Source organism: Rhagoletis pomonella, unplaced genomic scaffold, assembly GCF_013731165.1.
Source record: "Rhagoletis pomonella isolate Grant_MI unplaced genomic scaffold, Rhpom_1.0 Rhpom_scaffold_00011, whole genome shotgun sequence".
NCBI classification, from domain to species: Eukaryota; Metazoa; Arthropoda; class Insecta; order Diptera; family Tephritidae; genus Rhagoletis; species Rhagoletis pomonella.
In genome coordinates, this window is record NW_023458565.1 from 3,398,586 (window position 1) to 3,415,300 (window position 16,715).

The 16,715-nt window shown below is 35.0% G+C and overlaps 2 protein-coding genes and 1 long non-coding RNA gene across 4 annotated transcripts in view; 2 read left to right on the forward strand and 1 right to left on the reverse strand.

The window, feature by feature from the left end:
• LOC118747289 (ATP-dependent RNA helicase DDX54) overlaps positions 1 to 2,595 on the forward strand; it is a gene marked incomplete in the record, with an annotated part of 2,904 nt that extends 309 nt beyond the window's left edge. Inside the window, 7 exon segments of the mRNA XM_036481293.1 lie at positions 1 to 258; positions 341 to 520; positions 586 to 749; positions 817 to 1,227; positions 1,301 to 1,567; positions 1,634 to 1,795; positions 1,859 to 2,595. Coding sequence (XP_036337186.1) covers positions 1 to 258; positions 341 to 520; positions 586 to 749; positions 817 to 1,227; positions 1,301 to 1,567; positions 1,634 to 1,795; positions 1,859 to 2,569 — 2,153 coding nt within the window.
• Positions 2,596 to 3,038: 443 nt separating this feature from the next.
• LOC118747292 (integral membrane protein GPR155-like) overlaps positions 3,039 to 16,715 on the forward strand; it is a 346,226-nt gene continuing 332,549 nt past the window's right edge. Inside the window, exon 1 of the mRNA XM_036481295.1 lies at positions 3,039 to 3,931. Within this exon, the coding sequence (XP_036337188.1) occupies positions 3,711 to 3,931 (221 nt within the window). The 5' untranslated portion in view covers positions 3,039 to 3,710. The remainder of the gene's footprint in view (positions 3,932 to 16,715) is intronic.
• LOC118747297 lies at positions 16,055 to 16,715 on the reverse strand. Of its 2 annotated transcripts, XR_004993935.1 has the most exons (3): positions 16,647 to 16,715; positions 16,515 to 16,574; positions 16,055 to 16,459 (listed from the first exon to the last, which is right to left on the reverse strand). It is a non-coding gene; the product is annotated as an uncharacterized LOC118747297 (long non-coding RNA). The 2 variants fall into 2 exon arrangements; XR_004993934.1 differs by having other exon boundaries at positions 16,515 to 16,708.

Here is a 16,715-nt window from a genome sequence, read left to right on the forward strand (position 1 = left end):
AAAAACTGAAGAGCCGTGAACCAACAAAGGGCGCGCGTGCATTAATTCTTTCTCCCACGAGAGAGTTGGCTGTGCAAACATACAAATTTATCAAAGAGCTGGGTCGTTTTATGGATCTGAAAACTATTTTAGTACTTGGTGGTGATTCTATGGACTCTCAGTTTTCTGCTATACACACTTGCCCAGACATAATAGTCGCCACACCGGGTCGTTTTCTGCATTTGTGCGTCGAAATGGATCTTAAGCTTAATTCAGTGGGTGAGTATTCATTAAGTTGTAAGAACTTAGATATATGTAGGTATTTTGCTTTTTATATCACGTGCTTACTTTTGTTATGCAGAATACGTAGTGTTCGATGAAGCAGATCGATTGTTTGAGATGGGTTTCGGCGAGCAACTAAATGAAACTTTACATCGCTTACCCGCAGGAAGACAAACGGTCCTATTTTCGGCAACGCTTCCTAAATTATTGGTAAACTTTGCCCGTGCTGGCTTAAACGATCCAATTCTGCTGCGATTAGGTATGAAGAGACATATACATATTTTCCATGGATATTGTTAGTTACACTAATGGATTTATTTACAGATGTGGAGTCTAAAATACCAGAGGGTTTAATGCTTAAATTCTTATATTGCCGTCCAGATGAACGTTATACTGCTTTGGTTGTGTTACTCAAATACGTAATACCGGAAGATGCTCAAACTGTGGTTTTTGCAGGCACACAGCATCACGTCGAGTTGCTCTGTTATGTGAGTAATTCTGTAAAGTAAAGTGATACCAAATGAGTTGAATACCAATAGATTTTTTTTAAATTAGATTCTTACAAAATGTGGCATATCCAATACGTCAGTGTATTCTAGTTTGGATCCTGCTGCACGTAAAATTAACACCGCAAAATTTGTAAACAAAAAGGTATCTGTGCTCACCGTAACTGATGTGGCGGCACGTGGTATTGATATACCAAGTTTGGATTTCGTGGTCAATTTTCATTTCCCAGGAAAGCCAAAACTGTTTGTCCATCGTGTGGGACGTTGCGCGCGCGCGGGACGTACCGGCACTGCTTATTCAATTTTTTCTACTGATGACGCTGCTCACGTTTTGGATCTACATTTATTCCTTAATCGTCAATTCAATATAAATGATAGTAAAACTGTTGGTGTTGCACCACAGGATTTGTTGGAGGAGGAACATCTATCTGTTACAGAAGTCAAGAAAAGTCATGACATTGTGAGTAATCTGTTGGTTCCATGAATCCCTGCATTTTTGAATATGAATAACTATTTCTGTAATTTTTTTTAAGGCCGGTGTGTTTCGTACGAGTGAAAACGCGTATAAAAAGTATTTATCGTCACGGCCCGTGGCCTCAACAGAATCAAACTCTCGTATAAAAAAGATTAAGTTTTATAGTTGCAAACCTTTGGATGATTTCTCGTCGGTTGAAAAATCAGAAAGTTTGAGTAGTGAAAACCAAATGAAATCGAAGGAAGAAGCAGCGTCAGAAGAACGTAAGTTGCAAGAAGAAAAGCATGACTTGTTGATGAAAATGCGAAACTTTAAACCCTCTACAGTAAGTGCCAATATAAAGAAACTTTACGTTTTGAAATAAAATATTGTGCTGTTTATTCCATCTTAGACGATTTTCGAGTTGAATCGCCATCAAAAATCTGTTCCGTTTACTACAATGAAAGAAAAGCGTTCGAAACATACAGAAGTTATTGAGAAATATAGGAATAAAATGGTTGAAATTGAAAAGGAGGAAGCCAATAAGCAATTAGAAGAAGAGGATAAAGAAGAAGTACTTTTAAAATGATTATTATACTCTATATATCTGCTCAAATCCTCAATCATGTTATTTTAGGCAGATGAAGCTGACGCAGATGATATTAATGCAGCGTTTGACACAATAGTCGCTCCAAAGAAACGAAAGAACCTGGAAGACTTGTATAAGAATAAAAAGAAAAAGAAGAAGTCCAATGTTAAGGACGCTGAGAACTATATCCCGTACCAGTCTGCAGACAAACACACCGAAGATGGCCTTGCCATTAATACCTTCGAGCGACAAGCCATGAATGCAGAATTCTCTGTGGTAGATCGTGACAGCAATACGGACATGCGCCACAAGCCAGGCATGAAAAGATGGGATCGAATTAAGAAGAAAATGGTGTCTGTCCAAGATCCACGTGCTAATAAAATACGTTCTGAATCGGGTGCCTGGATTCCAGCCTCTTTCAAGACTGGCCGCTATAATGACTGGAAAGAAAAATCAAAAATCGAAGAACAGTTGCAGCGTGAAAACGACAGCGATGACGATGGATTCAAACCACTTCATCAGTCACAACGTTATCCTGTTGGACGTCATGCGCGTCACAATGCAAAGGTGGCGGGCAAGAAGCGAGCAGGTGGTGGCGAGAATGAACTGCGTCATCCTGAACAGATAGTAAAGGCGCGTATGCGTTTAGAATTTATCAAGAAGCGTAATGCAGACAATGCATTGCGTAAGGCTGAGAACAGGAAGCGCAGTATGCGAAAATCTCAGCGGACCAAGTCAAAGAAAGGTGGCAAGAAATAGTGGAAAATCGAGATGAGAGTGTAGTTGAAAAGATATTAGGGCTATATGTATGTGGTATCTATAGTGTTTGGTAGGTTATCCAATAAAATTCTAGATTGAAGCGCTGTTACGGAATACAAGTACATAAATCGAGAACCCTTCTAATGTGTTTTTATTATAAAGAATGTAAATAAATGTGGAGGTATATATTCTCTATTAACTAAAAAAATTTTTACATTTTTCTTAATCTAGCTTCGAAAAAGTGTTTATATCAAAAACAAGTTTTAAAAGTTTTAATAACATAGTTATTAAATTTGAGATCCGAATACAGATTCACCTTGTAATTTGTATTTGTAAGGTTTAATTTTTTATGGAAATGGCAGCCACAGTATACTGTGATGGCAGCCCTTAACAATCAGCTGATTATTTAACTACCAGTAGATGGCGCGCGCGTTGATTTCATATGAAAAATTTATTTGACATTACATATCTGTGTGGGAAGGCGTGTTTTTTATTTCTTCCTGAGTTCTATCAGTTCTGTTTGTGCATAAATTAATAAATTTCGCCGAAAATACGACAAAAGCACATAGGGGCTTCCAGCAGTGATAACGTGTCGGCTGCGCGAATTATTATTTATACGCGAGTGTTAATTCTCAGCGAAATCGGTCCGTTGAAAAAGTGAACTCCATGGCAGGTCATCTATAATTACAAGAAGAAAAAAAAGGAAAACATTACCGAGGCCAAACAAAATCGCCGCGCAAATAATTGTTCGGATTTCGTTTCTTTGTGTCTGAAAATAAAAATACTATGTAAAGCGAAAAATTTCACAATTGATTAACGTCACAGGCACTACAACCTCCGGCCATTCCACGAAGACTGCCTGCGGGTAGGAAGTAAGAGCAACCCCCATTTGCAAGCATAGCTGCTGCGCACAGATCCAAGGGCAGCTGAATCATGCAGGCACCAACCACTGCGGAAAATGCCTAATCGTTTAGTTCATACCCACAGTGTTTGTCCAAGTAATAATCAAGAATAAATTTATTTTGTGCGCGTATGCAAATTAATTCCAAATCTGGCAAATTAAAATTGCAAATATTCGCCAACTTTTTATATCAAAAGAGTAAACGCAACTTGTGTTTAGCGGGCTGAAGTTAACCAAATAATGGATAGCTCAATGGTGTTGGGTGTATTTCGCAACGCGAACGTCGGAAGTGCCGATACAGACAACGACATGGATATGGATGATATTGACGCTATGTTTCGAGCTTCAACAGTCGTCGATCTATCATCCACAACGACTTCTGCGCCGAATACCGATCCGTCGGTGTCAATGAACAACTTTTATCCTGCATTGGTACAATGTTTCGGCATAATTATTTGTGGGTGAGTAGGTACATATTTTACAAATACAGTGTAGGCGGTGAGCTGCCTTCCGCTGCTAGTTAAGAGCTCATTGATAAACCCCGACGTCACAATTGTTTCCGGTGCTTTATTATTCCTTAAGTTCATTTTGCTACACGAAACTAGGCATAAAAGAATTAATCTATCGAAAAATACATAAATATTAAACATACCAAAATACATTTTGTGCATACCTACATTAACTGTTCGACTGCTTCTGTTTTTTGCGCTTCTTTAACTTTAATGTGCATCTTAATGTTTTCATAAAAATACAGTTAAATTTTTTATGGTAACCTATGTATATTATCTATATATTTTGAACTGGCACTATATGTAGACCAAGTAAGAGTCCTAAGAACTCTGCAAATGCTAGAACCAACAGTGCTAAATACACCGCTTCCGACAGAATAGCCTTGGCCAGGTACTTCACGAGTTGCAAGTTTTACAGGATTTATGTTGTTGTTGTTGTAGCGGCTACAACAACCCCGCCCAGATCGGTTGGTATCTCAGTCGTTGTCGTCAAGTTCCACTAACGGCAACCCTAGGAAGCGGGCAGCTTCTGTGGGGTTTGACCACAGGGACAGCCGTTAGGGTTGTCGGGTTTTCCGGGCATGCGAAGAGATGTTTCGCGTCATGTGGGGTCCCTCCGCATGCCGGACACTCATTCGGCACATCCTCTCTCAACCTACTCAAGTAGGAGTTCAACCTGCTGCAGTAGCCGGAGCGATTTACAGGAAAAGCTGTTTTCGCCATTAATAAACCTTATGAAAGGTGGCGACCTGGAATAAATTCCTTTAAAAACCGGCAAAGGCTTTAGAATTAGAAACGTCAAGAATTTGAAAAGTGACTCTCAGCGGTTCTACCAATGCTTTAGAATACAACATCATTTCTAACCGACTTCCAAAAAGGATGCGTCTAAATACCGAATACCGGACATTAAAAGAAATACAGAACATTTGGCGCCCCGTATAAAATAATTAAATTACCAGGACATGGGTCAAAAAAGATGACTATCCCGCGTAATACAGGACGGATGGTCACCGTAGTTATGACTGATGTTTCACGAGCCGGTAATGTGAACCGACAACTAAATGGTTGCAAGACAGACTCCAAACCACACGACCACGACGACGGCAGTCGGGTCTAATAAGCGGAAAGCCCCACTTCTTTGTCTGGCCAAGGACTATCTCTCCAGCTAATTCCGCAAAAACTATTTATGGTGTTACAACAAACACAACCAAAACGGTATTCGTAAGGGCATTCGTATTAAACGTCTAATCAATACGTACACAAGAAATGTCCAGTTATTTCTATTTCCAGCCAGCAAAATATCCGGAAACATTTCGAGAAATTTCATCCGTTTTCTGATTCATTCTTCCTGTCGTTTTTTCGGATCCATTCTTCTACTAAAGTGTGCAGCCCAAACGTATGTCTTGAAAAATACTGAAAATGGTTGTGGCTGTTTTTCTGACTAAATTTTTCGTTGAAAACCCTTTCATTCTGAAATTCACAGATGTTATTTTCCTTTTTCATAGTTACTGAAAACCAACCAAACAAACAAATATTAGGTTCATTGAATACTCCTCAGCCACTGACAGAATAGGCATAATGCTTTCAAATGTTGTGTTTGAATATATGTATATTATAAAACACAACTTTTTCGGACGTTTTGCGACTACGAAAAATATACGCAAATATTAATTCACCTTGTCGTTTACTATCATTTCTGGACACGAACAAGGCACTGTCGGCAAAATGTAAATTTCTCTGCTGGCTGGGTATCTATGTTGTTGTTGTTGTAGCGGTTACCAAACCCCGCTCATCCGTCAACGTTGTCGTCTGTTTCAGCTGAGGGGAGGCCCAGGAAGTGTGCAACTTCCACAGGGTCTGTCCATAAGGACAGGGGCGTCAGCTGGGTGGGGTCTCAGGGCATTTGAAGAGGTGCCGAGAGTCATGTGGCGACTCTCCACATGCCGGGCATTCGTTGGGCACATCCTCATTAATTCTGCTCAGGTATGAGTTGAGCCTGCTGCAATAGCCAGAGCCAAGTTGGGCTATTGTGGTGCGGGGCAGACAAAGTTCTGTCCCGTCCACGTCCGGTGGTGCTGGGTATCTATCCATACTCACAGTTACCATACCCATTCGATAAATTCAGGAGTTAAAAGCCCTTCCAAAATGCCTTACTGAGAGACAATAGGCCATCGACTTTGCATTCATTTCTCCTTTCTTTTTTGTAAATAGGAAAAGTCCTCCTAAACGGCAAGCAGAGAAGCACTTTTTTCAGCCCTTCTTGGATAGGCCTTTTAGAATAGCGTCACTTAAGAAGGCCTATCTAAATTATCTTCTGGGTATATTAAGTAGGTGGTTGACGCAGATATTTACTGGAAATATTAAAGTAATTTTATCGCACTAAGTACGTGATGACACCAACAAAAATTAATAAAAACAAATTCCATTTACTTTCAAAAATAATAATTTTTTGTTTATGGAACGGCATTTGCTAATTTAATTAAACTTTTTTTTTAATTTTGTTGAAACAAATTTAGAAAGGAAGTTATGAAAAAAATTATTCGCGGTCTCTTTTATGCATTACAAAATATGTAGTGTGATAATCCGGAGACGACTTTTCAGAATGAAGGCGCTCCAGATTGCTTTGCTACACAATACTTTATTTTTTCTCTTCTCATTGTCTCTGCTTAGTAGCAACTGCTGGAGCTGAGAACTTAATTTCTTCCATGTTCCTGGAAGATATGGCCTTCCTTTTGATATAACCCTCTATCAAAATTTAGTAAAGCCGGCATAGTTTTTGTGAACCATGCCACCGTCCTAAATGTTACAATTATCTTAGGGTTCTCAAGTTGCATCAGATACTTCATTTCGGCGATTCGAATTTTTGGTGGCATTGATTTGGTGGGATTGATATTGTTTCATTGGTAGATTTATAGGCTGGAGATATTTTGTTTGCGATATCATAATAGCATATACATAAATATAGATATGTTCCTCATGATCAGAGGTGGGCACTACAACAAACAAGCGTTAGCTAAAAGTGAGAATGTGTTAGTGTATACGTACACGCGAAAAGTAGCAACGGCTTGAGAGAAAAGAAATTATATCAGGGAATATGAATGACTCTTTGTTGGGGTTTCTATGCATTTGTAAAAAACTGATTTCTAGAATTATTAATTGCTAGCAGAGAACTACAAGTATTTCTTCATTTGTACTTATTAAAAGTAGCAAACAACTGCGTATGTTTTTTTAATTAGATTCATTCGATGGCGCTACTTACTCACTACGAGAATTTTATAACTGTCTTGTTGTAATTGAGACTTATATCATGACTTACAGCCAAAACACCATTTAAATACCACATTTCTCACAAGATTGCGGCATGTCGTACAACATTTCACATTATCGGGGCTTGTTATCTAAGTACAAACGGAGTAATATCTCTTCTTACTTACATACATATGTACATGTTGACATCTAGTACTTACATTTGTGAATCATTTTAATTAGATATTTGTAAATAATTAGTGAAAATATATAAAGTACAGCGGTTATCCAACTTGGCAACTAATCGATCGAATTTGCATACATACATACACACATGCAAAGAAATAAGTACATCTTGTTTTGATTATAAAGATTTTCTTTATTTTAAATTACGAGAATTATAATAAAAATAAGGATAATAAGGATTACTCTTGTATACAATTGATTTATGTCAAACATAGTCAGTAATAAATAGGTTGACTGACGTGAGGTATGTAGATAACGCGGAAAGTTTACTAAGCAAAACTCCTCATAGATCTTAGTTAGGTTAAATGCACCACCTTTTCGTTGCTTGATATGAATTCAGTAAATCCTTATTATTATTTTCAAATGAAATATATGTATAAACAATAGTGCATAAGTATGTGTAAATTTGTACGTTCATACTTCCCTGTCTGTAAAATATACATATACATATGTATGTAGTTTTTCATGAAAACATTTCAATTAAATAATTTGCCTTCTGATTACTTTCACGCGATAACGCGGAGTCACAAAGGCACTTAAATTGAATTGAATGAATTTGTCTCGTTCGTTGTAAGGAGTACATATAGTCAAACTAATTTGTGGGTCAATTTTCCAGTTCACTGAATGCGATAAAGCAAATCAATCCCCTACAGTTTGCAAATATGTATATGTATACTTATTGTGATTTTTTCACTCTTAATTATTTAATAATTTAACTACTCAGACTATAAAAAGTGGTGTCGAGCTAAAATCTGTTTACTTACACTCTCAATTTCACTTATCCCTATAGAAAATATGTGTTTGTCTATGAATATTTTGCAGTGGAAGTACGGTTGCCAGACGAACTGACTTTTTAAGTACACCCAGTGGGAATTAGGAGCACGTAATAATATCTTATTAGCAACTTACTCTTCACCTGGCAGTCATTACCATTTCCCTGCCGAACGTCCCTTACTTTTACAAAGGCGTGGCCGCCTTATGTAAGTAGGAATTTACAATGTACATTTGGTATCAGACATACTTCTGAGCCGCTTTACAAAGTAAGTTACGTGTAATGCAGAGAAGTCGCTCGGAGTAGTTCGGCGCTTGGAGATAACTTCGGCTGCACGTTACTTTGCAACTGACATCGTAATGTGTCGTGGGAGGTGTTCATTTTGTTCTTTACTAGTAGATGACATTGGCCATGATGACAATTTTGGTACTAAAAACTGAAAGAAAACATGGCTTACCTCGTAAGGTGCTTACCTATTTTCCCAGTGGGCAATCAGTATGCTAGTGTGCTGATTTTTCAAAATTTGTACTGATTTGTACTGAATTTTCATTTCTGAGCATACAAATATGTAATAGGGGTTTTCCCAATGTGCTTGGTAAGTACTCCGAAAGTCGGTGTTCGGTAATTTCTCCTCATGTATTTTGTTTGTGTAGTAAATAGATATTATTTTACGCAAACAAAATACTTTATGATTTTTTTTTAGGTTTTTACACAACGTTGGAACTTCGTTAAACTTTACTGTAAAAAAGTATAAAGAAAATAATTTAACTATAGTTGACTTGTTTCAGATAATGTTTGATATGCGCAAGAATTATTAAAACAAAAAAAGAGCAATCTTTTTATGGTCATATCGCCGAGGCGTTACGCACCAATTGCGATAATATCGAGCGCTAACCGCCAACAGTTTTCTCTTTGATGCAGCAATATTCCTAGAGCATCTAGATACATTTCTGCATCAAAAAGAAAATTTTGGCGGTAAGGGCTCGATGTGATCAAGTACAAATTATTTAAAAAGAGGTATGGCGTTTTTTGTCGAGTGTTGTTAGCTATCTCGAAAATAACTTTTAGGAAAATAACTTTTAGTTTAATAACAACCAACTTGAATAATTGAGTGGCTTTTGCCATTATTTTTTCTCAATGTACTGACATTTTAAAAGAGTTTTGCAAGACATCGAGTTAGATACTCTTTTAGCGAAATGTTAGCCATTCAAAGTTTTTGCGCATTTGAAAAAAGTAATTTAAGCCATCATGAAATATGGATGAAGTCTTTAAATAGTTTTACGTTTCCACAGTTTGAGAAAATATGTTACGTAGGGTTACGTAGACCCGACTGTCGTGGGGACGATAATATAGAAGTCGTTATTTCGGCTGAAGATGGATCAACTATTTAGAAATGTTGCCAGTTTATTAGCTCTGAGTCCAGTTTATAATATTATAAGCAGTTTTATAAAAAAAAAATATGAAATGGATTTGAAAATGTCAAAGCAAAAATCAGTCACAAAACAAAACAAATTTATCATCCTTAAATCAACTAAATTTCTATACATAATGCCCTAATACATACATATCTGCAAAATATGCATGCCAATTTACAAAAACCTAAGCTAAATAAGAACCCTAGAAAATTTAATTAAATATGCAGTTCTCAACTGATAAGATTTGCGTGGCCAAAGGTGCAATTTTGAAAGGAAGTATATGTAAGTATGTATGCATGTGTCTCGGGTACTGGATTTGCTTAGTGTCGCTTTCGTTTGTAAACATTACGTACATATGTACATAAATACCAATTTTCAGACTTTTATTGTTCTACTTTGCGAATGCAATTGCATGTTAGTATTATTGCATGCAAACCAAGAAGGAAACAATCAATCAATTAAAATCGCGATGTAAGTTGTGAAATTGCTCGTTTCTAATTTAAAGTCAAATAAAATTGCCGGCTAATACTTTTTCTATTTTCTGCATCTTTTTTTCTTACATTTTATTGAACTGGAATTAAAAATTTTGTTTACAAACTATGACTTTGAACTTAATGAAGGGCGAAAAATTGTTTGTTATTATTATTATATACATATGCTCATATGTATTTTTGGCCAGACAATTTTTTCCCTTATAAACAAATAGTTGAAATCTACATATGCGGCAACATGTAGTCTACATGTTCGAATCAGTGAAAAGTAGTAAATGTTACAGCTTTTTATCAACTTTTGTGAAAACATTAATTTTTGTATACTATACCCATACTTGCATAAAGTCGCTTGGCGCGCAATACCTCGTATACAATGGTACATACAGTGACTCAAACAAATGACCACGTGTTGGTTTTCTTCAAATATTCGTAATGTTGTCCGAGCTTAATTTTTTTGTTATTGTTATATAAAAATATCGTATAAGCTTTACCCAAAACCGTGTAAATCACAATTTCAAACTTTATACAAAATTTAGGAAAATTCAACAAATTTTCTTTAAAATTTCAACTTTTTATTCTGAATTTTTAGAAAATTTTCGGGTATGTAGTATTATAGCCCATACAATTTTATTGAAAATGGGAAAAATCGCACAATAACCACGCCCACATCCTATATAACGGTAATTTGGAGAAAAACGAAATCTTCGATAAATCAGTAAATATTAAAGCTAATTTATTCAAAATTGATGCTTGCAACAATTCTTTACCGAGAAATACGTTTATGATAAAATTTTGGAAAATGGGCGTGGCACCGCCCACTTATGATCACATATATGTATCTCGGTAACTGCTACCAATTTGTACCAAACTCGGTATGGTTATTGTGCTTGCCACGTAAAAGCAAAGCACTGAAAATTATTGAAATCGGAATAAAATTACTGTCGCTTTTCATATAACGGTAAATTTCAGAAATGCTTGAAACTTCAATATTTCGAAATTTAAGGATGCTAAGTTACTCAAAATTGATACACCCCGGCTTACCATGTAGCTGTAGCTTTCGGAAAAGTGAAAAACATATATTTAATACTTGCGCCGGGTATTTAATGTTCGGCTCCGCCTGAACTTAGACTTTCTTCCTTGTTCATTTTTGGTTTCCATGTTTTTACTATGGACGGATGAAACATTTTCGGGTGATTTTTTTTTCGGGCGAAACTCAGGATAAGGCAGAATATAAAGACAACTACGATAATAAAGCCAGAACGAAAAGTTTTAAAATTCACACCAATTACTTTAACAAAAATCTCCAAAATATTAGAACAAATTTACCTTTTTACCAACCCAATTTTTTTCTACCAATTTTGGTAATAAGTTACCAATGTGGCAACCCTGATTATGTGTTTACAATACACTTTTCAATTTCTGAGCGTATTGAAAGTTAGTTTATGCCTCCGTTTTGAATGACAGCGAACTGAACCAAAGCGCTTTATGTGTCAGCATAAACAAAGTAATAGATAGCAACGTAATCCAGTTTATTGGTATGTAATTAGATGGTTAATTTTACAAATCATCTTAAAAGTATCTTTTAAAATTATTAAATTTTAGCCATTAAATATGTAAAAGTCATACAGCAAATTATCATAAAAACTATGATAATCTTTAGGTAAAACTTGTTTAGTTTTTGTGAATGTTGAAATTTAGTTTTTTATTAATTAATTAATAATTAAGATTTTTTAGATTTCTTTTGGAGGGATTTTTTTTTTGTCGGCAGTTTGTACCGAATTATACCGTTATGCAAGTAATGAAGCGCTCGTCGATCAACAACTACATTATCCCCTAATCCTCGGCCGGGTCGTATAGACTCATATTTAAAGGACTTTTGATCACTATAATCATTAAAGAATGAATGATCAATTACACTGGGTCACAAATTTTAGTTTGGCTTTTGTTCTCCAGAAGCCACTATCACTTTTTGTTTTAAGCTGAATAACGTTAAATTGCAAATATCTCAAAAACGTATCCATAGAAAAAAAATTTAACTCGATTTTCGGAATCACCGAGCAATTCTACATAGAAATTGGATAGTGGCGTCTGGAGAATAAAAACCAAACTAAAACTTGTGTTCCAGTGTTATTAACTTGTTATATTTTTACTTACTCGTGCAGGTCTCTAATATATGTATGTATGTTTATATAAATATTTATATATGTATTTCGTACCTTGGAACATAAAGGCACCTGAAATATACGGTGCAAAAACTTAATTTGACCCCCTTTTTTGCCTACAGCTGAAATGTTTTCGTATGTTCAATTAGCTGATAAAATTATCCAAATTAAATACATGTGTCGATATTTTGGTAAAAAGTTTAACATTTGCTTAACTGCATGCATACATACATACATATATGTGTGTAAATTAGGCCGGAACTATCCATATACGAAGGAAAAAAAGCTAAGCTTTCTTTGCAGTGGTGTACATACATACGAGTATGGGCGTATAATGCTTTTGAACAAAAAAGCGCCAATTTCGGTTTTGAACACAAGATTTTGTAAAAAACCCCATTGAAAAAAATATGTTAGCCTTTACTATATTTCAGCGCTTATTGCTAAAAGTAATAATTTAAACAATACCATAGAGAAAAATTAATCCTAGAAAAGAAAAGCCATATGAGCCGGACGAGAGTCGATAAATTTGTAAAACATATGTATGCACTCAGTTGCATAATTTTAAGACCGCCAAATATTAACTGGTTTTGGCTATTTATTTTCATATTATTTAATTTCAATTATTTTGTTATACAAATATAGTTAATTCTTTAACAAGCATCATACAAATCCAATTTTAGTAACGTAACATCAGGTAACGCTAAATCAGATAGTTCAGCTGATTAAAAAAAAGCAGAAATGATTTCTACACTTGAGAAATTAAAGATAAATATTTTTAATATTTCTAATGTTTATTTTAATGTTTAATGTCTATGTTTACTAATATATTTAAATCGCTAATACCAACAGTTGTAATTTTTTACTGAATAAGGGGCCATTTAATCGTTATGCAAATATAGAAAAACCTTCTTAAAATTTTGAGTTTTTAAATTTTTTTTTAAACATACATCTATACATATGTATGAATGTATTTACATATATGGCTAACTGAAAAGTTCTCAAAAGTTATAAAAAGAAATATCCATTGTATAAAAATTTCACAGCCAGAACAGATTAAAATCACCTATCACGTTGCTAAATACATATATAATACACATATTAATTTATTTTAATTAGCCAAATTAACCGTGTGAAATATGCAATTAGTATAGGCCATTAATATTCTGAAAATTGCTATTGATAGATAGTTAGAATTCTAACATATTTGTTATCTAAGGGTTTACAAAGAAAAAACTTGAACTAAATAGTTGTTGTGAAATTGATAGGGACTAAGTGGCATTGTAAAACTTAAAATTTATGTGAAAATAATTATTTAATTTGCTTTTAATTAAAATAAATAACAACTATTTGAACAAAGCGAGCTTTTGATTATTCTAATATAATGCAGCTCTAATAGTGATTTCGTTTCTCCTAAAAAAAAATGTTGCCCTTCCCCGGTGCCAAATGTGTATGATGCTACTACACTCAACCCTGTCAAAGGGCATGTCTTTGCCTTCTTGTCGTTGTCTAGCTCGCGTGTTTTATAATATTGTCGCTTTAGGTCGGTGTTATGCAGACAAACTTTTGTTTGCCAAATTAAATGGCGGCTGCTTAGTTTGCTCGGAGGTGGTTATGTCGAGTTTGGCACAGGGTCGCACGTTCATTATGGTTTTCATGGCTATTGCCAACACGAAATGAGAATTTCAGATGTACATAACGCGCACAATTAATATATTTTTTATGATATCGTATAGGCAATTAACTGTGCCATAATCTTTGAAGCTCCCACAGCATAAATTCAGTTCTCTGGCTTTCGGTATCACGGCAATTTTTGTGTATAGCAACAATTGTCTAAAATTTTTGTATATGACAACACCGAATTTGCTGCAGTTTGACCAAACAAAATTAGTTTGCTGTGAGAGTCCCCAAACTCGCTCTCTCCTAGTTTGCTGCAACAACAATTGCACGCAGTTTGCCAAACAAAATTTCTGCATAACACCGACCTTAAATAGCCAACTGATTTTCAGGGCAACTATCTCCTCTGACAAAGCTTCAAAGGGCAGAGAATGTTGCTTTATTGCCTTACAAGAGTGTGACATTTTGAGAAACGAACAACAAAATTTTCTCACCCTTTGCCTTTAATTTGGAATCGAACACCAAAAAAGAGAAAGAGGCAATCAAAAGACGACATTTTTTGTTAGAAACGAAATCACCATAAGTACATTAGTTTTAATTTTTATTAATTTTTTTCAATCGCATTAAAACTTTCCGTTGTGTAATTTATCAATACATGTATGTACATATGTATTTAGCTAATATTTAATAATTGATAATACAATTTATATTTGCATACAAATTCGTTTCGTAGGGTATTGGCTTTAATTTGCTTAACCTTATTTTAATAGAAATATTAGTATTGCTACACCCAACCTAACCTACAACCAACGCCACAACCAGTTATTCCGTGTATATGTATGTATTTAGTGTTAACTTGTTACAAAATACTTAAACAAGGCTATTAAATAAAATACCATGCTTTGAAAGGAACCCTTTTAATTGTATAAGAATAATACTTATACTCTATGTATGCTTAGAAGTAGGAGAAACCGCAATAATGCATTCAAAAGATTTTAGTTAAGCAACAAATCAGCGCAATTGTATTATAACATTATTTTATTGTCCCAATTTGAATAATTAAACATGTTATTCATATTTATTTAATACCAATTTATAATACCTTAAATGCTGCGCTATTTGAGTGCTTTTGCATGCACCGGTACCTACATACATGTGCACATATGTATGTATGTATGTATGTATGTATGTATGTATGTTCCTTTCACAATAGCAAACAGTCAATCAAAGCAATCTCTCTCATTCAGCGTTGATATATCGGAATTAAGGCGCCGCACAGTGTGCCTAGCAGAACAAACTAGGTGTACAAAATTATCTACCGATATTTTTGGGGTATATAAACATCGTTTTTTTTTCAAACTGGTTCTTAGTTTCGAAATAGTCAGAACGAATTTTGCAAAATTTTTGGTTGCTGAAATTCGGAAAGCTATATTTTCTATTCCCGTGGGCGAAATTGGGAACAAATGGGCACAGATTTGGAAAACGTAGTATGCTATACTTATGTTTACGACTACTGCGTAAAAAGTGCATTTTTTTAAGAAACAAAAAAGTATTTCAGTGCGTTTGTTTTACAGTCATTTTGTTGTAAATCTCCAAAGACTTTGAAATAGATTTCCAAAGACTTTAAAATATAAGGATATTCAATTCATATCTCTATCAGTTGATTAATTAACAGCGTTGCGCCAATCCTCGAAAAATTCTAAACTTTTAATATAGAGCATGGAAAATAATTGTGCGCATTTTTTTTAGTTGAGTGGATGTAAGAAATAATAATAATAATAACAACATGTTGGCGCTTACACTCGCGTTTGCGTATTTGTGCGGTGGTTATCCCGGCGTACGTCTTGATATTATTACACAAATAGAGGGACTTACAGTTTTACGCTGGAAACACATTTAGAGGTTTGACATTGCCTACCGAGGGGCGACCGCTGTTAGAAAAAACTTTTTCTAACTTAGGGCCTGTGCCAATTGATAGAAAAGTTCTATGGTGGAAAAACTTTTTACTATGGTGAGAAAATTTTACATTTCTGCTGTGCCAATTCGTAACTTTTTACTGCTGGAAATTTTTGACAGTTGCTTTGATGCACAAGAAGACTATCGAGTTTGCAATTTATAAAATGCAGCAATTATATAGAAAATATTTGCCTTTGATGATTTCAATTCTTCTGGAACTGAAATCCATGCATTTATTAGACCTTTTAGCAGTAATATTAGAAATAAAAACACGTCAAAACCGTCTGGTAAGTGTGTTCACAAAAATGTTTAAAACCGTGTACAATTGTTTCCAATAAAAACATATGTCGTTTATGTACATGCAACAAGACGTTTATTCCAAAATACTAAGCAGCATTATGAACGGCGATAACAAGACTACAAAAATGCATCTTAGGTTGTCCTCTGCTTCGTTTCGAAAAATTGTAACTCACATTCCCAAAAAGCGCCACGGATGGTTCATCAACGCATTCCATTGTGCTTTACATGCTTCAGCACTTTTACCGTCCAGGCGATCCTTCAGCTCATTCCCGATTTTTCTAAGAAAAAACTTCTTAACAAAGTCTTCAAATTATTTATATTGTTCTTACTCACTGAACCAAACATCCTTGTCAATGCGCTTTTCCAGAAGGATTCTGCGTTCTGAACTGCTCCCTGTAAAATAGTATTCTTAATTAAAAAAATACATAACGCCTTTTCATATGTAAATCTGAAATTAAATCTTACAAGTTATATAGCTTTTCTTTATTTTTTTTTGCCGGCGGGACCATGTTCTTTTATTTCCACTCGCTTTTG